Here is a 24507-nt window from a genome sequence, read left to right on the forward strand (position 1 = left end):
GGTAACCATAACTTTGGTATTCGAACTTTTCTTAAAACTAATGAGACTCATCCACAAGGCCTATACAATCCAAATGCTGGTGCAATGGCGTGATAGAGGAAAAATTGGAAGATACTGGCCAGGATTTTGTTTTAAAATCGCTTTTCTAACCCTTACACAAACAACAGTAAACACACATAATTTATCGTTAAGATATTGCCCAAAAACGTACCCTACGTAGAGGATGAGGAATTTGATTAACACATTATCATGCGATAAAGGGGTCTCCCGGGCAGCATGTAGTTGGGAGTGGTACATTACAATTTTATAAAATGGGTCATTAAGATAATTTGCGAGATTCAAATCCTATTTATAAGCAATTAACACATCACCCTTTCTGGTGGCCTTTGAGGTGATTGAAATCTAATTAGTAATAAATAATGGCACAATGTTCTTATTAATGAGGGACATTAAATCAGAATGTTAAATAATAAATGGCTTTAGGGTCTTGCTTAAACTCGTTTTGCTTCAGCAAGGTGTCAATGGGAAAACTCCTCAGCCTCACACACTCCAGTCGTGCGTTATTAAAGCCCATGTTGTCTGAATAACATGCGCTTTGCTCAAGTGAGAAACTTGAAAAACTGCCTTGATTCAAAATGCATTCAGTTTACTCGTTGCTAGGAAAAGATTGAACTGCACGAATATCAGTGCCGCAAAAATATTTTTTTTCCATTATCGGCAACCCAAGTGGAAAAAACCTCAGTAAAAAACGGTATAGAATGTCTCGCAACAACCATAACATTTTCTTTTTAAATGAAAAATACAGGGGACTGCCGTGGTGTAACGGTTAGTGGCCAGCTGGGATTGTCAGCTCGATTCCAGCTCCCGGCAGTTGAATCAACGCAGGTTTCCTCCATCTCCCCACCGCCTGTGTCCTGCCAGCAGTACAAACGTGTTCACCACAGGTAGTCGATCGGCACGTCGCGTGCGGTGGGGTGATGTGCGAGTACACTCACCTCTTCCAGGACGTCTGGTCAGTGTGGAATATTAGAATACCCCCTACAGTTTCTCTCTGGTAGAGGACCTTCGGCCAGCAGTGGCCTGCGAAAGTAATTGCAAGGCTGCACCTTTACGTTATAACCGAGAGTATTCATGACTTAACCTCCCCTGGGCACGGTAACCAGCGGTGGATTGGCTCTGCACACGCACTCCATGGTGTTTATTGGTCGTGTCCCTCCAAACAATATTTTCATTTGTTCAGTGACCATTTTGAACACAACTGTTATGATCGTCAGAAAATCCGAGATGGTAAATATTTCATCAATTTCTAATTATGTGTTTATATCTTCAATACAAATTTTGAATATCTTCTTAACTTCCTGTGAATAGCCTTGGTTGCAAGCGAATCGCCTTGCCAGACTCATTTTATCATTTGTTACCCACTACACGTGATCGAAGTGTAGCAGCGGCTACATGGCCCTTTATACAGCATGTGGTTATGACGTATAAACATGTTTTTTTATGTAACAGATACTGTACATATTCTTGGTTCTTTCGGTAAAGTCACGTTGAAGGGAAACAATAAAATAATAAAATATATAAAACAATAAAATTATCACGACGTTTCGACTGTAACACAAACAGTCATCATCAGGTGTGAAACCCAACGGCAAGAACATTTGAAAGAAGTGGCGGTTTGTATTTATTTTTAAACGTTAGCACCACGGATAGCGATTTGACAGTTTGTTTAGAAGGATGAGTCCATCTATGTTCGGAAAAGAGGAGGGGGGAGACGAAAAATTAATGTATGCTGTCTGAAAGCCACCATAAGCGTGAACAATCAATTAAGACCCAAAATGGTTTATCAAATCCTTCCAATGATTGCTAAGCCAGAATCCATCTTCTCGGTTGAAATTGTCTCTGTGTTTGTATATGTGGATAGCCTCATGAACGAATCTCTCATGGTAGCCCGATGGCTTGCAAAGAACCTCTGTCTTGGAGAAGTCAACGTCATGTGAGCCTACTAAATTATAACAGTGATCTGCCACGGCCGAGGTGTTGGTCCTACCGTGTTTAAGGTCTGCTTTGTGTTCACGAATGCGGTCCGAGACATGTCGTTTGGTTTCTCCAATGTAACTACTACCACAGAGGCAACTTAGTTTGTAGACACCAGGGTAATGTATGTCCGGAATCACATCTTTTACAGACGGAACCAGATCACGGATTTTATGTAATGTGTTGAAACGGACCTGGATCTTGTGTTTATTCAAGATTTTGGAGATCTTTTTTGTGATCCCCGCAATGTAGGGTCAAGTGATGGTTTTGAAAGGCTCCTCAAGAGGGTCCTTCTTCATGGTTTGAGTGATAGCTTTGCGGATTGTATAGTCGGAGTAACCATTCGCCTTGAGAGCTTGGTGTACGTGCTTGAGTTCACTGCCTATGTGTTCCTGGTCGGATATGCATTGGGCTCTATGGTGCAGAGTCTTGATGAGAGAATTCTTCTGTGATGGATGGTGGTGGGAATCCGGTCTCAGATAAGCACCCGTATGGGTAGTTTTCCTGTAGACAGAGTGGCTCATTGAACCATCAGGTCTCTTTTTTATTAGGACATCTAAAAAAGGTAGCTTGCCATCTTTTTCGACTTCCATGGTAAATCTGATGGCTGGGTGTATGGAATTTATGTGGTCGAGGAATTGGTCTAGAGCAGGCCGGCCATGTGGCCAGATGACAAAAGTGTCAGGTTTTTATTGGCAAGAAAATGTGTAAACTCCCTTGGTTTGTGAGGTGAAAATATAAGATGAGGACACAAGCACACATTGATTCTCACAGCACGGCACCTCTGCGTGTGTCCTCCACACGTGCTCATGTGTTCCTGTGGCAACAGCCCCCACATGACAAGCAGCAGCAACAGCCGTTGCTCATATTCGCGTGCCTGTGTGGGCGTTGCGGTGAGAAACAGCGCATCCCGCAATCCCCACACCAACACACATTGCGGTCTTCCTCAGGGTGGTTAGTCACGGGCAAGCTGCCCAATAGCTGGGCGAGGTCATTACCACTATGTTAATAATTACCGTTATCTTGTGGAATATTTGTTTAAATAAATCTAATATCATCGGTGTAACAGAACAAAGCATTTTGATGATGAACCCTAATCAGCCCTTGGCCTAGCAGTGCTCCCAATCTACTTGAGGGAGAGTAATAATTTCCAGAAATAATGTTTCAAGAGTGTGGCTTGTGATGTTATAACCACGTGACACCTCCTTTCTTCATCTTACCAGCGTCGTGTGCCCGTCTCTGCGTGCGTGTCCGCGCGCCTTTGTGCATATCTGTCTGCAGACCCGCGTGTCTTTATGTATGTCTGTCTGCAGATCTGTGTATATGTGTCTGTGCACTCCCCTGTCAGTGGCAATTTCAGTTCCTGCGCATGTGTCTTTGTGCGTGGGGAGTGGTTACGCAGTGGTTAGCGTGCTGCACTACGAATCTGCTGACCCGAGTTTGGCCAACACCGGTGATGATTATCTAAACCAGTCCTGGGCCTCCCCTAGGTCGACTGATCCTCAAATTGAGTACCTGGTGCGATGTGTAAATATCACAAGGGAGACAAAGGCAGCCGGGCGTGGTTCTGGCCATGCCCGCTTTCATAAGTGCTCGCTAACATCACTTTCCCCAAGAGGCTGTTAAGGCTATACCGTGGGTCTTCATCTGTTTAAACCAGACACACACACACTGTGGCCAGAGTACCATCAATTCCTCCGGCAGGCAAGGCTGCTTTGGCTGGGTCATGTAGCCTGCATGCCCGCCCACCCACCCCAGCCCAAGCAGCTTCTGTTTGGACGAATAGAGGGGGCTAAACAGGCGCGGCACAGGCTGGAGAAGAGATGGACTGATGATACGATGTGGAGCTGGGTGGACTTGCCGATGACCGGTACCAGCGGTGTCAAGATCGGCCTCTGTGGAGGCGGCTCGTGGACGCTTACTGGGCAGTTGGAGGCAGTCGCGCTCCAACAACAACAACGTACAGCAGAGAGGAGCGACGCTCACGAGGAGAGTACCAGGCGCCTAAAACCCAGCGAGTTGGCACAGTAGGGAGCACAGGTGGTGCATCTGCCAGTCATCTCGGTCGATCAACCCATGAGACCTGCGTCTGTTCCGTGACCTCCTGCCAGCGAGCCTTCGACGCTTCACGTCGCCTCAAGGTGCACCTAGGCTGGCACAAGCGCCGTGCTGACGTCACCGCCACTGAGTGGTGAATGGCGACCCTTGTGCGTGCACTCCCTCGCAAAAGGCAACATCAGCAGCAGCAGTGGCTGCTACAACATTGCCAGCACCTAGCGCACACAACCAGTAATGGCATTGCGTGTAATGAGGCTTAACCTCAAGTTCAACACCAAACATTTACTATGCTCTTAATTCCGGCCGATTTAGAGACATTTTCTTAAGACTTGTAAACACACACGACCCAGTGACGGATTGAAATCTGAAAGGTTGATATTCGTCTACAGTTTAACCAATACAGTAATTGCAATTCTTGCTATTCTGTTTCGGTTGGTGGAGAGCGAATAGAAACCGCGCCTAAACAATGACATTTTAAAGTCAAATATTGCAAACGCAATTACAGAACGTGGTAAGTAGTTAATTCAAGATCGTTTTGTATGCACGTGTCGCGCAATGTAAGGACTACACTTACATAATAATTACTTCTGAAATTAATTTCATCATCAAATGTGAACCCTTCACAGTCATAGGGCAGCGACAGGAGCCTGCACGTCCACCGCCCGTTGCAGAGCTACGCAGCTCGACCCCGGAAGGTGGCCAAGCTTAGCAACGCGGGGCCCATTAGCCATGCAATACACGCGCCCGGACTGCTTCACAGCGGACGTTAAAGATCTCGTAACGCCACTGCGCTGTCCTTGCGTGACGCCGGCATTTGACTCTGCTGCTGTCCCACGTGTGCCATAGTCACGGTCCAAATTTGTCCAATTTAGAAAATAAAACTAGCAAATTAAGATAATTAGAAAACGCAAAGTAATCGCCACCTACTGCGAAAACTTAGCAGGTGCCTCCTTAAAATAAGTCGCCTCAGTGAGGCTTTCCTGCGTAAACAAGCATTTGAAATAATAACATACGATTCGAATAATGAACGAGGCTCCATTGAACCTAGTTGACCGCGGTGTTATTCAGGCAGAGCCCTACCTTGATTATGCTCGCCTTCCTGGGCAGCGTCCTCCTCCCATGCGGCGTTCCCACCGCACCCATGGTGCCCGGCTCTGCGACTGCGCGCCGGTGCTGTGATCCAGGCTGTCCATGCAACAACTGCTCCGGTCCGAGTGCAGGCCCAACTACTGAACCATATGGCTGGCCCAGTCCCTGCTCGAACAGAGGGCTGGGCTGCTCTCTTAGTGCAGTTGCAAGGGTTGAGTTGTTGGCCTGATGTCCTGATCCTTGATCAACCACAGAGCTGGATTGTTGTCCGAGTCCAAATCCCATTGTGGGAACCATCTGCTGTCCTGATGCAAGCCCCATACCTGGGTTGGCTTGTGGTTTACGATCCGGTTCTAACACTGCATCAGGACGAAGCTGTCCGGCTACCTGGACGTACACCTGGCTTAGCTGCTGCTGCTCTACACCAGCAAAGGGCACTGGACCGGCTTGACTGCTCCGACCGAGACCACCCACCACCTCGCCTGGCATTTCCACCCCGAGTTCGTGTCCTCGATTGCCCCGCTGACCTTGGGTTGCCCCAAACCGTGGGTCTGTGTGCTGAGCCAGTCCTGTCACAAAAAAGGCGCTGCTCTGCTGTCCTTGCGATGTCCCAAATATTGGACTGGGTGGCTGTCTTTTCCCTGCTCCTAAAACCGGACTGGCTGTCTGTCTCAGTCCCGGAACAAAAATTGGGCTGACCTGCAGTCCTTGTCCAATTTCTGGCACTGGGATGTGCTGCAATCCCGTCCCTAATGAAAGGCTTTGCTCCTGGTCCTGTCCCATTCTATACGATGGACTATGCCGATGTCCCATCCCTGGTACTGGGCTGTGTAGCTGTCCCATCCCTGGTGCTGGGCTGTGCTGCTGTCCCATCGCTGGTACTGGGCTGTGTGGCTGTCCCATCCCTGGTGCTGGGCTGTGTGGCTGTCCCATCCCTGGTACTAGGCTGTGTTGCTGTCCTATCGCTGGTATTGGGCTGTGCTGCTGTCCCATCGCTGGTACTGGGCTGTGCTGCTGTCCCATCCCTGGTATTGGGCTGTGTGGCTGTCCCATCGCTGGTACTTGGCTGTGTGGCTGTCCCATCGCTGGTATTGGGCTGTGCTGCTGTCCCATCCCTGGTATTGGGCTGTGTGGCTGTCCCATCCCTGGTATTGGACTGTGTGGCTGTCCCATCCCTGGTATTGGGCTGTGTAGCTGTCCCATCCCTGGTATTGGGCTGTGTGGCTGTCCCATCCCTGGTCCTGGGCTGTGTAGCTGTCCCATCGCTGGTATTGGGCTGTACTGCTGTCCCATCGCTGGTACTGGGCTGTGTGGCTGTCCCATCCCTGGTATTGGGCTGTGCTGCTGTCCCATCCCTGGTATTGGGCTGTGCTGCTGTCTCATCCCTGGAGATGGGCTGTGTAGCTGTCCCATCGCTGGTGCTGGGCTGTGCTGTCTCATCCCTGGTGCTGGGCTGTGTAGCTGTCCTATCCCTGGTACTGAGCTGTAGAGCTGTCTCATTCCTGGTGCTGGACTGTGCTGCCGTCTCATAGCTAATAGGCCTGGATCCTGTTCATGTCCCATTCTAAATGATGGGCTCTGCTGCTGTCCTATCTCTGGCACTGGGCTGTGGGGCTGCTGTTCCATAGCCAACACTGGGTTGCGTTGCTGTCCCATATCTGGCACTGGGCGGTGTTGCTGTCCCATCCCTGGCACTGGGATGTGCTGTAGCTGTCCCATGCGTGGCACTGGGCTGTGCTGCTGTCCCCTGGTATCCAGCTGTAGCAGCTGCTGCCCCACTGTTCCTCCTGCTGCAGGCCGCCCCTGCGCAGGGGCCGCGGCCCCGTCCCGCAGGCCGCATCTCCCGTTGGTCACGGCCTCCCCGGCCATAGCGGGGCCGCTCCGCTCACGTGCCGCCGCTCCCTTCGCGGCGATCCCGGACTCCTCCAAGCGCGCGGTGTGAAGATCCCTGCCGCCAGAAGAAGCAGCAGCAGCCATGCGGTGGGGGGGGGACTAACTCACACACGTATACTACTCACTCAAACAGCAGCAATCTGTGGAGCCTATAGCAATGGTGGAGACAGACGAGGAATGTGGAGACGCAGAGACAGCGAATCTTACGTGGGGCGACAACTGAGAGCCACGGAGGGAGCAGCGCAGGCGGCGCCGACAGAGCACGCGGCGCGTGCGTGCGGGCTGCACTGAACCCCCGCTGTGCCGTGCCCCGCCTCTCAGCCCCGCCGTCTCCTGGGCGGGGCAAACCCAAAAATGTCGGGAGGAGGCGGGGCTATATCCGGGCTTGTGATTGGGGGGCTGTGTGTGGGCGTGGTCGAGCGCGAGACGACACCACGTGACCAATCGTCCCCCCCCCCCCATCCCGGCGCGTTGAGTTGAGTTAAGTTTTCATTTATTTGGTATTGCCCTGTGAGCCATTCGGCTCTTGAATCGGGTGCAACCGCAACAAACAAAAATCAAAAACATGAACAAGAAAACATCTTAAAGTGATTATGTGACTGTGCAAACAGAAAATCCAGGAAAAAAACATCAAAATATTCCTGAAATAGCACCGTACACGAACGATGTGTACAAAAATCCCAGTGGGATGCAAGTCAAATAACTACAAGACAACTAAGATTAAGGCCATCTTTCCAACTCCGTACTACAATAAACAAAAACATGGCCGAAACCAATTTTTTTTCGAAATCACCAAAATAAAAGCCATAAATGCAATGTAACAGTGGTCATAGGGACTGTGACCGAGGTTTTAACAATAAACTACATAAATAACATGTAACACCAAACCCTAGAGCCATATTTTAGGTGCTGCAGGGCAGCAGGGGCTGCCCGGTTCGCCGGTGCGGGTTTCCCAGACACCTCGAGCGTCGACAGACAGCCACGCGTGATAGGATAACTCATTCCTCGAGTGATAATCCCCATGACATGAATTAACTAAATTAAGGCTTCACTATAATAACATTGAAGTTCCAGCTTCATTAATCCAATATACCTTAACATCATTAATAGCCTATTTTCACTAATCGTTAGATTCACCTTATTCCACTTAACCTAAGTTGCCAATTAACTCTTATTCAACGAATTATTGAATTAGATCACGCGAATCACTTTGCTGCTGACGTCATGGCATCTATTTCAGCTCGCGGATACGTGTTTTCACTCGTTATATATTGTATTATATATTTTGGGAGTAGTTGTATTGCGGAGGTGGTAATTAGTCCACCAGAAGATTATATATTTTGGGAGTTTGTCTCACGAGGCAGCCGGGTTACCAATTAGGGTAAGCTCCCGACACAACCAATGATACGGGGTCATAGGGTATAGGGTCATGCTGCAATCTATGGTTGCGAGAGATGTGGGCTGAGGGAGGTGGTATGACCAGTATCAGTTCCACTATCCTAAAATAGAATCCACAATAGATGGATTGATATTATGGCTAAGATTGCCAATGTATGACGAAAACATATCGTACGATACAAGTTCTACGATAATCATAACGCTTATTTCTCAAAATATTGTTACAGTGATTATAAATACTTTTAAAGTATTTTATTTGACAATATTTATGAAATTAGTTGATATTAAAAAAACCATCAATTAAATTAGCACTTTATAACATGTTTTCTGGAGAAATTAAAGGTTATATGACATTGTTTTTTGCCAGCGTGTGCATTATAATTGTAGAATATTGTGAAGTTTCAATAGATAAAAGACTTGTTCGGCTTAAGTTAAGTGAACTGCTGTTGAATAACTTTTTAGCAATATATACTTGAAGTACATCAAAACACAAAACAAGGCAGTAAAAATGAAATGCATTTACAATGTTAAAGTAAACTGATATCATAATCATCAAATATATTTAATTGTATCGTAACCTGGAAAATTATACTGCCGCATTTTTGCAAAATTACGTTAAGCACTTTCCAGTAATGGCGACTACAATTTGTGTGTTTTGTGACGAGTGTAAACATGGTTGAGTGGCCAGGGAATCTGAGACATTGGAATCACAAAGGAACAATGCCGGGCCAACGGAGCCCTCATTCAATAAAACAACATGAAAGATGTTTGGTCACTGCATGTGATAATGAGCTGTAAGCAAATAAGGCAATGCCAAGATAATTATCCCGGTCTTGTTATTGGAGATGTGAAACAGCATGGTAGCCAGTCCTGTTCTTACATCACATTTGTGTGGAGATAGATTAAGGTATCCGCCAGATTGCATACCTATTTTTTTATTCAAGCATTTTTACCTGGATAGTCCCTCGAGATGAAACATTGTTTGCAAAGGTGTCCAGGGTGTGAAGTGATAAATACAAAATACGTAACGAAATTTATACGACCATTTAAAAATATATGTATTCAGTATGTATGAATACAATATCACACCCAGTCAAATACATACATATGTACATAAATAATTAGATGTTGCACACCACAGGTTCATATATAATGTTCCTTTTTCTAACAATTTTAAGTTGTTTAAAGTGTGACTTAATTATTAAATAAGTTTAGACTGGCGGAACATTTCGGTTTCTGGGAGATCTCGTCTGTCTGAATCGCTGCCTCTTCAAGTGATGGATTTTCTTGTGGAACACTTGGACCAAAGTATCTGCACCATTCTTTTCCTCTTAAAGTTTCACAACAATTTCCAGATATTTATCAGCATTCTGATGACACATGAACTGGGCCCATTCAATACATGTATTTTATAACAAGTTAAATGAACTGCAATATATACTCCCAGATATTTGCTTTGCATTGCTCGCATAATAAAGCCAGAGCTGCTACCACCACTTCTCATAGAAGATGCCAGCCCGAGGCAACTCCAGTGACTGAAGTGTCTCTGACACAAATTCAATCATCGGGGGTGGTCCACAGATGTAGCACCTTGGAGTCCCGTTCACACGCGCGCTCAAATCATTCTTCGTCAGCTTTCCAACTGAGGTCATGCAGAAATGGAAGAAAACATATGAAAGATGTAACTTAGTGTCACTGGCAACCACTAAGAATCACACGTAAATATTTAAAACATATACATTCAGTATTATGTAACAGAGCGACTGTATTTCTTGAATGAAATTATATGATCAGAATTATTCCAAAGCATAACCATAAATACAAGCAGACGGTCACCTCTCTAACCCTTATTGTGCCAATACAATATTACCAAACATGTTCAATGCTTAAGGATACCTGCCATGCCACCAATGAAAAGAAGATGAACCAAACAATACAAATACACCACCACAAACAAGACAGGCAGAATGAGGTGGACAACACAAACAAGATGGACATATAATGAAAGAGAGAATGATACACACAATACAGAAAGGATGGACATTATAAATCAGAAAATAGATTCTAGATAGTATGTTATATTCTTTGGTTCTTTCGGTAAAGTCACATAAATAGAAAAATAATGAAAATAAAGTGAATAAAAAAAAACCACGATGTTTCGATCGCAACACAAGCGGTCGTCATCAGGAAAAGGAGGGTTAGCCTCTAAAGGCAGCAGCATGGGCGGGGCAGTTAATTTAATGTAAGTGATGGTAGTAGTGGGCAACGACGGCGCTGGTGGTGGGTTTCCACCAATTAAAGGGCTTCCAGGTAATCATTGCACCTCGCTTTACACTCTCACACTGTTGACGGTCGAGGTTGCTGCTAGCGGTGATGGTAGTAGTGGGTAATGATGGTACTGGTGGTGGGCTTCCACCAATCAAAGGGCTGCCAGGTCTAGAATGGAAACATTACAGCCAGTTATTACTTGAAATGGTTGATAACGTCCTTCCAGTGATTGCTGAGTTTGTACCCATCTTCTCGGTTGAAATTGTGTCTGTCTGTATATATGGATGGCTTCATGAACAAATCATTGTTGATAGCCAGTCGATTTGCAAAGTACCTTCGTCTCAGAGAAATCTATTTCGTGTGAGCCAGCCGCATTAAAATAATTATCAGCCACGGCAGAAGTATTGCTCCTACCGTGTTTCAAATCTCCTTATGCTCACAAACACGGACCGAGACATGTCGCTTAGTTTCCCCAATGTAACTGCTGCTGCAGATACAGCTTGGTTTGTAGACGCCGGGATATTGCATGTCGGGGATCTTGTCCTTCGCAGATGGGATCAGATCACGAATTTTATGTAATGTGTTAAATCAGACATGGATCTTGTGTTTGGTCATGATTTTGGAAATCTTTTTGGTTCCTCCTGCTATGTATGGCAAGGTGATGGTTTTGATTGGATCCTCAGATGGCTCCTTCCTCACGGTTGGGGTGATGGCTTTGCAGATTGTGTAGTCAGAGTATCCATTCCCCTTCAGAGCTTGGTGTACGTGTGTAATAAGAGAGTACACCGACGGTCGCCGACAGGCGGGATAGGCTCCGCTGCATCAGCCATTAGCCAATCAGGATTGAGTGGGATCATCTGGGCCAAAGTTCAAGGGCGGAGCTGAGGGGTGCTCGCAGGGAACCATCGGGAAGGTTCTAGAAGGGGCGTGGCTAGAGGCGGGACTGGGCTCCGCATCAGGGGGTCATAAGGGGAAGCAGGAAGGGGCTTGAGGTCAGTCTTGGGAAGTCTTGAAGCGGGACCACGTCTCGCGTCTCCGGAACGCCAGCGGCCACGTGGCGGTCCGGGAGTTGTCTCCTTGCGCGCCGTCAGCCAGCGGTGCACGGGAGCTGGGAGCACGAGCGAGCCGTGCGCAGGACAACACCAACTTACGCCGCGCAACAAAGAATGTACAGTGATTTCGGGAAATGGAACGTGGAGCTGTCCAGCCATTAAAGAAATAAATAAAGAAGCGACAAGTCGGAGATCGTCGTCGCTGTGATTTATTACACGTGTTTGAGTTGACTGGTTCGGTGTTCATGGTCGGAGATACATTGAGCTCTATGGTGTAGAGTTTTGATGAGGGAATTCTTCTGGGATGGATGGTGGTGGGAGTCAGGTTTTAGGTAGGCATCAGTATGGGTTGCTTTCCTGTAGACCAGATGGCTCATTAAGCCATCTGGTCTCTTTTTGATTAGGACATCCAAGAAAGGTAGCTTGCCATCCTTTTCTACCTCCATGGTGAATTTGATGGCTGGGTGTATGGAATTTATGTGGTTGAGGAATTGGTTCAGAGCCGTTTGGCCATGTGGCCAGATGACAAACGTGTCATCCACATACCTCTTCCACAAGGGCGGGCGTAGAGTACATGCCTGGATGGTGTCCATCTCTAATTTTTCCATGAAAATGTTGGGTACAACTGGAGATAAAGGAGAACCCATTTGGGTGCCTTCAGTTTGTTTGTAGAATGTTCCATTCCAGGTGAAGTATGTATTGGTGAGGCAGTGTCTCACCAGGGCTGGTACATCAGCATTCAATCCTTGTTGGACCAAATCTTCAATGATTGCAATGGTGATTTAAAGCTTTCGTGACTGCAGGTTCTAGGCTGCATTTCACGTGTCCCGCTCGCCCCCCTCGGGCCCCCCTCGCTACCCTATCCTGGTCACATGCCCTCTCGGGTTCACCCAGAGTATCATGTCCTGGCAGGCCCTCTCTCTGCCCGTTACAGGAACCATGCTCCCTAGGGGCCCCTTCCATGGCATACACACCCTGGTGCCAGAGAGAGGCTCTCACACGCATAGTTCCTCTCTATTCTAGGCAGCTGGCACAAAGCGCCATAGTGATTCAATATACGTCACTACACATGTAATAGGCATGGTGTACTAGAGGTAGTCTAGGCCAGTAGTGGATAAATTATGCTATTACTAGAGGTAGTCTAGGCCAGCAGTGGCTAGAGCAAGCTATAGCCAATAGTCTAGGCCAGCAGTAGATAGAGCGGGGCTCCTCACCTCAGCTCTCTCCCCAGCAGTTACAGGCAGAATGAGTGGAGAAGGTTGTGCGAGGGGTTAAAAAACTGGTGAGCATCGGAGAGTGTTAAACATGGAGAGATGGTGGACTAGAGGAAGTCTAGCTGGGGAGAGAGCTGAGGTGAGGAGCGCCGCTCTATCCACTACTGGCCTAGACTACTACTTCTAAAGCTTGCTCTATCCACTGCTGGCCTAGACTACCACTAGTCCACCATCTCTCCATTTTTAACACTCTCCGAAGCTCACCAGTTTTTTTAACCCCTCACACAACCTTCTCCACTCATTCCACCTGCAACCGCTGGGGATAGAGCTGAGGTGAGGAGCCCCGCTCTATCCACTGCTGGCCTAGATTACTACTTCTATAGCTTGTTCTATCCACTGCTGGCCTAGACTACTGGCTATAGCTTGCTCTATCCACTGCTGGTCTAGACTACCTCTAGTACACCATGCTTATTACATGCGCTATCCACTGCTGGCCTAGGCTCCATCTCTATTGCTTTTGCTCTATCATGGCCTAGACTCCATCTCTATAGGATGCTCTATCCACTGCTGGCCGAGACTCTTGTGCCCCGCCCATTCCGTTCTCTATCGGATGCTCCATCCACTGATGACCTACACTCTTGTGCCCCGCCCACTCCGTTCTGACACTTGGGCTACGCCCACTTTTAAACCTTTATAAACAGTTGCATTTAGAGGCTTACCCTCCTTTTATCTCCGCCTGATGACGACCGCTTGTGTTGCGATTGAAACGTCGTAGTTTTTTGCTTATTTTATTTTTATTAATTTGAACATATCTATGTGACTTTACCGAAAGACCTAAATATTATAATTGCAGTGGTATCAGGCACAGGAACTTTGGTGAACAAAGAAACTACATCGAAACTAACGAGCAAATCACCTGGGGACAGTGAGATGTCCTTAATGCCAATACCAGGTGAGCTGAGTTAGGTACAGAAGAGGTGGTCTTACCAGTGAATGACTGTAAGGTCTCGGACAAATATCAGGCCAGTTTGTAGGTGGGTGAGCCAATGGTGGAGACGATGGGCCGAAGAGGTGTACCTTCTTTAAGGATTTTTTTGGATAACCATATAATCTGGGTGGTCTAGCAGCAGAAGGTTTTAAGGAAAACCGTTTGTTCTGTTCAATTAATGAAGCTGAATAAGTGATACTGTTCGTTTTTGTAACGAGGCTGTTGGTGGGATCTCTTTAAAATTTTGTGTAGCTCCCATCATTAAGTAGGTCCTGAATTTTGTTGTTGTACACAGTTTTGTCCATGATGACCGTGGCATTGGCCTTGTCGGATGAGAGGGTGACGATATCATCCCTCTTTTTCAATTGAAATAACTCAAAACGCTCATCCTTACTGATGTTACTGGCTGGTATCTTAGTGCTTTTGAGGGTTGCAACGATTTCAGATTTTGTCACGTCTGCAACGATATGTCCCAAACCCTCAAGGGCTACATCGACCTGGGCAATGATGTAATCCACTGGTATGTGTTTGGGGGTGACTGCCAAGGTCAGCCCTTTAGCCAGAACCGATTTTAGACCATCGGAAATTGGACTATTACTCAGATTAATAACAACCTTGTTAACATCTAAACTTTCAATGTGTGGATCTGGTTTCTTCTTGGAAAGGAGGTTGAACTTGGAAATCAGGTTATCTTTACATTTAGCTGACATTGTAGCGGCTGATGAAGCAGTCATGTTATCTACATGTTCCCAATCAGATGTAGACATTTTATTTGTCAATGTTCAGTGTGATTTCAAGAGTATCTTGTCCACATGATCTAGTTCAGTACGGAGCAGTCTAATTCTCTCTGAGATCAGGTCTAAGCCAGCCCTGATCAAAATTCGTTTGGCATTGGAAGATGTGACAGCAGCAGAGGTCAGTGTAAAGGAGATCGGTATTACCTTAAAGTCACGGCATTTCTTCAGAAATGCGCGTGACTCGATCAGATGAGCTTTCTTGTCTCGGAGTTTGTTAAAATATCTTATGGTTGTGTGGTAACCCTCCCCGTAGAGGCGGTTAAATTTTAATTAATACCAATACATTAATACCAATACATTTATAAATGTTGCCGAAAATCAGGTGAGTGTGTCACGTGACCCCATCATTAGGATGGGCTGCCCACTAGTTTTATTCAAGTACCTGTGAGGTGGGGTCTGAGATCGTCCGGTACAGGCGCCTGTTGCCTGGTGACGTGAAAGTGACATCTCACTTGTTCAGGGAACTCCTTCATCAAGGCAAGCAACGATTCCTGCACCACATCATCAACCAACAGTCATGTTTCCGTTTATTTATCAATTAAATTATTTCACCTGGACAATCAGTTGAGATGGAACATCTCGTTTGCAAGGGTGTCCACGGTGCCCACTAATACATATCAAAATCAATTACATGTACACAAATAATTAAAATCTATCACTTATATATTTCATGGGATCTCCTTTGCCAGTACCAAAATATAATGGGTTTTTCCCCTTTTTTTCTGGCAACAAAACAGGTGTTAAGATGTTAAAACACCAAACTGAAACTTTTTACAAGGAATCATGTCTGCATTAACCACAATGCTTGTGGTCAGAAAGCAAACAAAAAAACAAATTCTGATAATATATGCATTGTCCTTGAAACTGATTGGTCCACACCAGAGACAGCTTTCTTTTGAGCCTCGTCTCAAACGGTGTTAGACCAGAGGACGCCAAAAGGCGTACAGCCCAAAGACAATGCACTAGAAACTGTCTCTGGTGTGGACCAATCAGTTTCAAGGACAATGCATATATTATCAGAGTATGTTTTTTGTTTGCATTCTGCCCACAAGCATTGTGGTTAATGCAGACATAATTACTTGTAAAAGGTTTCAGTTTGGTGTTTTAACATCTTAACACCTGTTTTGTTGTCAGAAAAAAAGGGGAAAAACCTATTATCATATAACTTATATAGTATGAATTTATGCAATGAAAAGCACAGCACTGATAGCACCGCTACTGTGCTGTCATTAACGGCCTGCAACTGCGTCATCACTGTGATGGGGTTGTCATTCATCAGGCTGCCAGCTGTCGATGCTAGCGTGTGGCTGTATCGCTGTAACATCGCGCTGTTAACGTTGATCTGCACTGCACCAGAGGAGGCCTCGTGTGCAATGACTCCTACACGTGACAGTAGACACCTGCTCATCGACTGTGACTAAGGATACCACACTGTGCTTAAAATAAATTAATCAATAAGTATCACAACTATTGTACTTCGGATCAGTGGTATCAAGCCCTCATTCATTCTGACTCGTGCATATACATTTACTACTTTTGATACCGGTTATTTTATGTTGATTCGTTTTAAATAAACAGCATTGCTTGCTTGATTTGCTTTTTGATTAATACCAATACATGGTATTCTGGCTCTGAATAAAGAAAATATTTGCTTGCAATAAAAGTCCAGTTCCCATGTGTGGTTTACTACTGTGTTCAACCACTCCTCTGTATGCGACGATATCAAATGAATCTGTTTTCCATGGGTTACTGTCATTATTCAACTATACCCTAGACAACGAAACACCCAAATAATTGACAGATACCAATTAGAATGACAGTTGAGGCTGGTGGCACATTTCAGTGTGTAAGGCAAATCATTACATGTTAAAGTAGCTGTGTGTGTAAGCAAGGCCGCCAATTTGGGTTTCACTCAAGGGACACTTAAATTGTTGATTTTGGAACTGTAAATGTTGTGTTGAAGAGGGTCCGATTCAATGTTGGTTGAGACTCACACATACCCTGTGAGAAAAGCATTTGCTTTCACCTGAAAGAGAATCTCGGTGGAATCCTTGGCAGTGTAGACCAAGCTGACCTTCTGTGGGCTGCAGCCAGGAGCATCCTGTCGCAGCATATCCGTAACGTGCAGAAGGATGGAGTAGAGGGGGTTGATACCCACCCCTCCTGCCACGAGCAGCAGGTCATGGGATGGATCGAATGGTTGGGGGTTGTAGTAGAAGTCTCCACCAATACGAATAGCGACTTCAGCCCCAACACTGCACTGATAACGCACACGCACATTTATGAGCAATCATCATCTGTAAATAAATGGGCTCACTTTCCCCCACACCATCTCCTCTCCAGAACCTGCTAATACCACAGCATAAGAACTGTGGTTGGGTGAAAAAAGAGCTGAAAACTAGGGTGGTAATAAGAATTGAGAGAGTAATTCAACATTGGTTTGACTCTACAATCTGCAATGGAGATATTCTATAATAATTTAAGCTTTTTATACAGCGTCATTCATGCGAATTGCATCTCAAAATGCTCTACAATAATTACATGTTTAATCACATTCAGGACTAAATACTATTTAGTTCTTGATACTATTTATTAGCCCTTAAAAACAAATACTAAAATATACTCAACACATCTCTGTAAAGGTTGCATGCTTCAGAAGACATTAGGAAACTCAGGTATAACGAATTCCTCGACCTCTCCCTTGGCTTTTGATACTGTCCATCATCCCACTCTTCTCTCTACTCTCTCTAATCTGGGCATTTTCGGCACTGCTTTATCCTAGCTCCAATAATATCTCTCTTCACGCTCATCCTCGGTCTCCTTCAATCACTCCTGCACCCCTCCTTCACCCGTCAAGGCTCTGTACTGGGCCCTCTTCTCGTCTCACTCTACATCTCCCCTCTTGCAACACTTATCTCCTCCTTTAACTTCTCTCACCACTTCTTCGCCAACGACATACAAATGTTCTTCTCTTTCTCCACTTTCATTCTGGATCTCTCTTCTCGCATATCAGCCTTCCTAATCACCCTTCAGTCTTGGATGTCGCTTCACTTCCTTGCCATCAACCCCTCTAAAACCCAGGTTGTCTTTTTCCCCGCTGTTCTTTCACCTCCACTCACCTCCACGATCACCTTGCCACCCTTCTCACTCACCCAGTCCCATCTGCCCACAACCTTGGTGTCCTCTTCAACTCCTCCCTTTCCCTCAAATCTCCGCAATATCCGCAATCACCTGTACCTATGCCCTCTTATCACTCAGTCCACCGCCAAACTACTAATACACTCACTCATCTTCCCTCGGTTAGACTACTGTAACTCTCTCTTACTCAGTCTCCCAGCATATGCATTCATTCCGCTACAACAGATCCAAAATTCGTCTGCACGGTTTATTTACAACCTAACACACTTCTCCCGCACCTCCGCCCTTCTTATAGAAATGCACTGGCTCCCCATCTACTACCGGTGTCTGTTCAAACTCTTTAAGCTAGTATAAAAATCTCTTCATGGCTTTGCCCCACCTTACCTCGCTTCCATTGTCTCGTTTTATGTCCCCTCCTGCCCACTCCGCTCTTCATCTCTCCGTCTCATAACCATTCCCCCCTCTCCTTGTGCACAATCCCATTTCGGCTCCTTTTCCCTACTTGCCCCCTTGCAATGGTACAAACTTCCCCTCCACATTAAGCAATCACCCTCCCTGTCTAGTTTCTGCTCCTCCCTCAAGACCCACCTCTTCTCCCTGGCCCATCCTTCCCTCCATCCCTAGGTACCCTCGTAATTCCCGTACCCACTAACCTCCCTCCTCATACCCCATCCCTATTTGCCATATCACTTTTAGCTACTCTCATTGTACCACTCATAACCCTTGTAAAGTGCCTTGGATAAAGGTGCTATATAAATATAAGATAAGGCCCAACTCTATTTTGCACTATGCTCTTTGCATCAATATAGGAAAGTATCAGGATGACATGAGACTAAAAGGTGGCCATGTTTTCATCACCCTTTTGATTTAAGCAGAGATGTGCCAATCATGATTATACAGATGGAACAAAATTGACAACTTAAATACATGTAAATCGACAACTGAGGGCAGTGACGTGGCTCAGCGGTAGCACGTTAGCCGCTTCTTTCACAGGTTCATGATTCGAATCCAGTGGCTGCCCTGGTTATTACTGCGGGTGAATTAATCATAAATATATGCCGCCTGCTTCATAGTGGACATTAAAGATTCCTTGACATAATTTCAAGAGTAGGCCATTGTGTGTTAACATCAGTCTAAATATGCTAAATACAAAAAAATATCTGCAAATTATTCAATTGGAATCGACATTGCAACAAGCAATTATAGCCCCTCTACTACTCTGGTAGGCTTGTCCTTACAAAGAGTCATGCGACTCAGTGAGGCGTCCCTGGGTAAACAAGTGTAATAATAACTTATGATCTACCACAAAAATGTATTTGTCAGTTTCACAGAATTAAAATGTGCATAGGATCTATGGTTTAAGAATTACATATACGTGTGTGTACACATGACTAAATGTGATAGGAATTATGACTATCAATCAAGCAAGGCCCAATCGGTACCTGTCTGTGTACCCAGTGTGCTGGTGGGTGTGAGCTGTACTTCACAGCTAACTCCACAAGGCTCTCCTCTGCCAAGCGCTCAGGCGAAGAGCACAGGGAGAAGCCTCCAACTTTGGACACTCCTGGGATGAACAGGTCCACCCTGTAATTGTAAAGGACCCAGATCACAATTCAATGCTTTCAGTTTGTACTTTCACTACATAATGAGTAAAAACAATAGCTAGAAAATTTGAGTAATATTTTAACAAAACTGTGTCATGATTTATACATCTAGTAGTGAATTATTTTTCCCAAGCACACTTACTTTCCTTGACTATTAATAAGATATCTGTGATTACTTTTTTCTTACACTCCAACTTTGCTGAGACTTGCACTGGTACCTCACTGAACCAAGCACAACTGGCTCTTGCCCTACTCACCTCTTATGTAACCCACCCACCTACACTGTGATCTATTGCTGCTTGTCTAACATGGGCCAGCTGTCCGCCACACATTACTTGGCTGTCTGGTCGCTAGGGTTCCACCTTTCACACTGTCGACCAAACACAGAGATATTTTTTAGTCAGCCTAGGTCTACCAAAACCGTGTAGTATATTGTAATGCAGTTCAACAAAATACCACCAGATCTCTGTACAAATCGATTCCTGCTAACCAAACACAGATGTAAAGTCCCAGATAGTCTGGGTTGTACCTGGATGGGCAGGTAGAAGCCCTACCTGTTGCTATGCAGTCCAAAACCTCAGCTGGCAGTTTGTGGATTTAGTGACACTATGACCAGCCATTACTTCCTTGCCCCATCCACTCCCTGCATATCCCTCCTTGCATATATTGTAGTTACTATCAGGTTACAGACACTATAAACACGTACATCTAAACTCAATTGGATTACCATTAAGCTCTTTCTACATCTTCCCACAATCCCATTGTGACTCCATATTATTCCAAAGAGTTGTATCACAGTTAAATATAACATATGTTCAAGAAAAGAGATGTCTTCCCCAGCTTCCAGACACAGCGTACCATTGGCCGGCTTTGAAGTTGAAATGTGGCTTGTGGACGTGAAGTGCAAGCCGCTTGACACTTGGAGAGGCATCCAGGATTTCCAGAACTGTTGCCGCTGAGAGCATCTGCAGACATCACATGAGACCACAAATTAAGCGGCACCCAAATATAATTGAGCGTAATTGTGGAAATTACAAGTAACAAAATATATAAGCTCACAATATACCACCTTCCCATATCTGTCCCTCTATGAAAATAAATAAAAGTATTATTTACACATTCCATCACTTACATGGCTTTCTCGAAGTTAAATATTTTAATAGTATTGGTTCAACTAAAAAATCTGGTCCAAAAGGTTGTTTGTCTGACAGATATGTAAAAATTATTTTGGTCTTTACATGGAATGACATATCAGTAGGAATTAGACGTATTATTTGATAATATATTTAATACATGTAATATTTCTTTTTTTATATATATACTGTATAGTCATGTAATATAGTACGTTGAATGTTAGGCCAATCCCATAGGAGTATCCGTAAACATAGCTCACAAAATACTATGTTGAAAAGCACACAACCATAATTTCTAAAATGAAGGTAAATGGTGCAACCTTCATACAACATTGTTTTACACCACAATGGTTTTATTCATGTGTACTCTGTATCGGAGTAATAATTGTTGAAGGAGGCCTTGGGACGTAAAAGAAAACTGAGCTCCTCAAATCGAACTGCTGTACATGTTGCAGCCTTTGGCCTGCAAAAGCTGCCAAACTTAACAGAAGAAAGTGACGAGCAGGTGTGATGCATGCACAATATTTAAGCTCATGATCTCAATTCAAACCGTGAAGAAAATTACCTCCTGACGGAAGTTATTGCTTGTGCGCTCCAGGTGATCTGTTTTAGGTGATGTGAGTTTTGTTACTCCACAATGGCTGCAATAGCTGCAGCAACACCAGCGTGCATAATCAGAATCAGTCAAGTACAACAATACCCGATGAAGCCTGACTCAGCTAAGCCCCAATTTGGGTAAGCTAGAAAAGCTATCGATATACATTGAGTTTTGTTCATTTGTTACACGGATGATCCCGTTTGGTCAGTTCCCTGGCCGTTTTGCAAGGGAGATCTGTGGTGCATGAGCACAGCAACAATAGTAGGTGTTTTTTTTCTTTTAGAACAGAGGTTGAAAGTGTTAACACATTATCTCTCTGTGTGTAACACTGGGTCATATAACTCTCTAAAAGATTATCGAATATGAACATTTTAGGATACAAATGTATGGATATTTGGGACTTTGGGACAAGGGTCCAAATTAATTAAGAGGTTGCTCAAGCATTGGCGATAAAAACTATCCCTAAAACAATAAGCCTTAAATCTTGACTTAAAGCTTTCGTTACTGCAGGAATTCATACTCTTTGGGTTTTTCGGTAAAGTCACGTAGATAGAAAAATAACAAAAAATCACGACATTTCGATCGCTACACGAGCAATCGTCCTCAGGTGAAAAAATATAGCCAAGGCAAGGTCATCTCACAATGCCACACGTCAGCTTGTTCTGCGGCTTGGAACGTGTCGTTATTATTGCTAATTTAATACTTCTAAGGACAAAACACATGAGAAAGCATTACAGCATCCATCCACATCAATTATTTACCTCGTGCATTGTTTATTTAGCATTGTATTGTAATGTAAATAGCACAACTATCCACAATTATTTACTTTCATAGCTATACATGATACATCACCTTAGACACAAACCTTTCAATGCAATCACCATGGTACATTGTAATTGTGTATTTATAGTCAATAATCCATTAGGACCTGGGAAATTGAGGCTTGAGTTTCGTCTTGCTCATTTGATGAGGAAGCGCCGATAGAAGCCAGAGGGTTGTCCCAACCTTCCTCCCTACAGACAGTTGCTTCATTCTGAGGCAAGAATTACAGTTACAAGTTTTATACAAATGTTATGTTTATTCATGGTATAGTTTATCAAATTTCCAGTGGGGTGGGGTTAAAAAAAGGTTTTTACTAACCCACACTGACCAGCATGGTGAAGTATGGCCAAACAACCGCCACCACCAACACGGTATGCAGAGGCAATCATCCAATAAGAATCATGCATTTTACCTGAAAAAGCCTCATTGAGTCTCAAGACTTTTTCAAGAGGGTTGCGCTACATTGGAAAGTTTGGCCAATTTTAATGAGTTTGGCAAAGAGCTACTAATTAATATTTGACAATATCCTGCGTATTATTACTTATTTAGCGTTAAAACTCAGTCAAATGGCTTTTGATGGTTTAGAAAAGTTAGACAAGTTGTTTGATATTCTTTCCCGTTATATTAATAATAGTATATGTAGCTAATGGTTTACAGGGAGACTGTTGAATATGTTGAGCAAAGCAAGTAAAAGTGAGCTTTCAGCTGAACAAGCGCCTGGGAAGGATATTCCACTGCACAACCGAGCTGCCCGGCGCGGGGCAGGAGGCACCAGATTGGGGTTTTGTCTACTGCAGAAGCCGAGCCGTGCTGCATACATAAATTGCTGTGGCGCTGTGTCCTCGAGAGTACCGATGTCGAGGGTTGCCACCTTTTCCACAGACTTATCTCTCAGTCAGCCTAGGGCTGTTAAAATCAATCAGAATACTGTCATAACGTTCAACACAATTTCGGTACAGTACCATACCTCGGTACATATAAATTCTTGCCACCCAAACACAGATGCCAGTTCCAGGACTGTCCGGGTCATACCTGGGCAGGTGGGAACCCAACTAACGTCACGCGCAAAAAACGCATCACTACCCTCGCCCCTGGCCCTGCATGGCACCCAGTCAGGCTCAGACGTCTTGTGAGGCCCCCATATTGCAGTTTGGGTCCGGCTCAACACGACTAATAGCCAGTGGAAAACGAACCGTAGCGTGAGGACCCCGTGCTGGCTTGGATGTGGAAAAGGGATGAAAAGGGCCTCACTAACCACTTACCTGGAAGCGTCTTTCCCTCTCTCCCCTCATCATTGACCTACAGGAGTCTCTCCCCCTCTCACTCACCCGGGAGTCTTCCCCACTCCCCACTTACTCACCTGGAAGAGTATCTGTATCTTTCCACTTTCTGTGCGACTGAGGTCACCCAAAACAGACCATGAAACTACTGTACAAAGGAGGCATTGTCACAACGATACACCACTCCGCTACTACTCACACAATGATCTGGCTCTACTACCTCAATGTAAAATGACAGTTGTTGCTCTACATCGACATCACCAATACGAGACTCGCTCACCTGGGAGTCTCCCTCCTCTCTCACAGCCAGTCCGCGTACAGTACGTACAGTGAGAACCCGGCACGGCCTCGTGACCTCGCGCACCGCATCACGTGACTCCTCCTCCACGCGCCACTTCCGTTCCGCACGGGGCCGGGAGGACATCCCCCCTCCACCCCGCTCCTCCTCCATCTCCCCCCTCCCTCTATAAATATAAAACCCATAGCCACGGGTGGCTTTCGTTCTCTTGTTGGAGCTCTAGGACGGCTACGTAAAGAGTTTGACTGGTTACGATGGGCAAATGTGGCCACTCAAGCACCAACCAGGCTCGGGTTGTCACTTTTTCCACAGACCAAACTCAGACATTTTCAGTAAGCTCAGGGCTATCGACGCTGTGCAGTATACTGTGATAACATTAACACAATACCAGATCTCGGTACAAATCTATTTATACCACTCAAGCACAGTTACCAGTTCCTGGACTGTCCGTGTCAATCCCGGACAGGTGGCGACCCGACACATCACGTGCAATAAACGCTGCATAAGTCCCGCTCCCGGCCCTGCTTGGCCCCAAGTCAGATTCAATCCAGAAATTGGCGGACAGGTGGCAATTCTATTCTGGAGCACGACAGTGGAGATAGCTCCCCTTGCTGTGTTCGCTGTGTGGTAATCTTGATTTTTCTGAAATTTGCTTGAGACAACGTACATCAGAGCATCACTTGATGTATATGTAGATTGTGGATGTATATGCAATGGCATCTATAACACTGATGAGGGCATCATTGTTTCGTGTATATTATGACACCATTACGTAAAGTGCCAGAGCAAGATATGACTGCAATTTTGCAGGATCACTGTCGAATCAGAAGCCAGGGGCAGAAC

At 45.3% G+C, this 24507-nt stretch overlaps 2 protein-coding genes across 5 annotated transcripts in view; both read right to left on the bottom strand.

Annotated features, from left to right (window-relative positions):
• The window catches only part of LOC116940780 (inactive phospholipase C-like protein 2), a 28536-nt gene extending 21099 nt beyond the window's left edge, over positions 1 to 7437 (bottom strand). Inside the window, exons 1-2 of one of the 2 annotated variants that reach the window (XM_032950968.2) lie at positions 7282 to 7437; positions 5173 to 7129 (exon numbers count right to left, since the gene is read on the bottom strand). In XM_032950968.2, the coding sequence (XP_032806859.2) occupies positions 5173 to 7050 (1878 nt within the window). In that variant the 5' untranslated portion in view covers positions 7051 to 7129; positions 7282 to 7437. Of the gene's footprint in view, positions 1 to 5172 lie in introns of both variants that reach the window. The other variant, XM_032950967.2, reaches the window with a different exon arrangement.
• A 113-nt stretch (positions 7438 to 7550) lies between these two features.
• On the bottom strand, positions 7551 to 23832 carry LOC116940779 (oxidoreductase NAD-binding domain-containing protein 1-like). 3 transcript variants are annotated; one of them, XM_032950963.2, is made up of 8 exons: positions 23647 to 23765; positions 22193 to 22297; positions 21232 to 21316; positions 20392 to 20498; positions 19372 to 19513; positions 16818 to 17051; positions 15174 to 15282; positions 7551 to 10114 (listed from the first exon to the last, which is right to left on the bottom strand). In XM_032950963.2, the coding sequence occupies exons 2-8, from the start codon at positions 22294 to 22296 to the stop codon at positions 9960 to 9962; spliced, it is 936 nt and encodes a 311-aa protein (XP_032806854.1). In that variant the 5' UTR covers position 22297; positions 23647 to 23765; the 3' UTR covers positions 7551 to 9959. The 3 variants fall into 3 exon arrangements, with proteins under 3 accessions (XP_032806854.1, XP_075922341.1, XP_032806855.1); XM_076066226.1 differs by lacking the exon at positions 23647 to 23765 and adding an exon at positions 23447 to 23632; XM_032950964.2 differs by lacking the exons at positions 21232 to 21316; positions 22193 to 22297 and having other exon boundaries at positions 23647 to 23832.
• Positions 23833 to 24507: the final 675 nt, after the last annotated feature.

The sequence above is a fragment of the Petromyzon marinus genome, chromosome 10, assembly GCF_048934315.1.
Source record: "Petromyzon marinus isolate PM22_M1 ecotype Great Lakes invasive population chromosome 10, UKy_Petmar_22M1.pri1.0, whole genome shotgun sequence".
Classification (NCBI taxonomy): domain Eukaryota; kingdom Metazoa; phylum Chordata; class Hyperoartia; order Petromyzontiformes; family Petromyzontidae; genus Petromyzon; species Petromyzon marinus.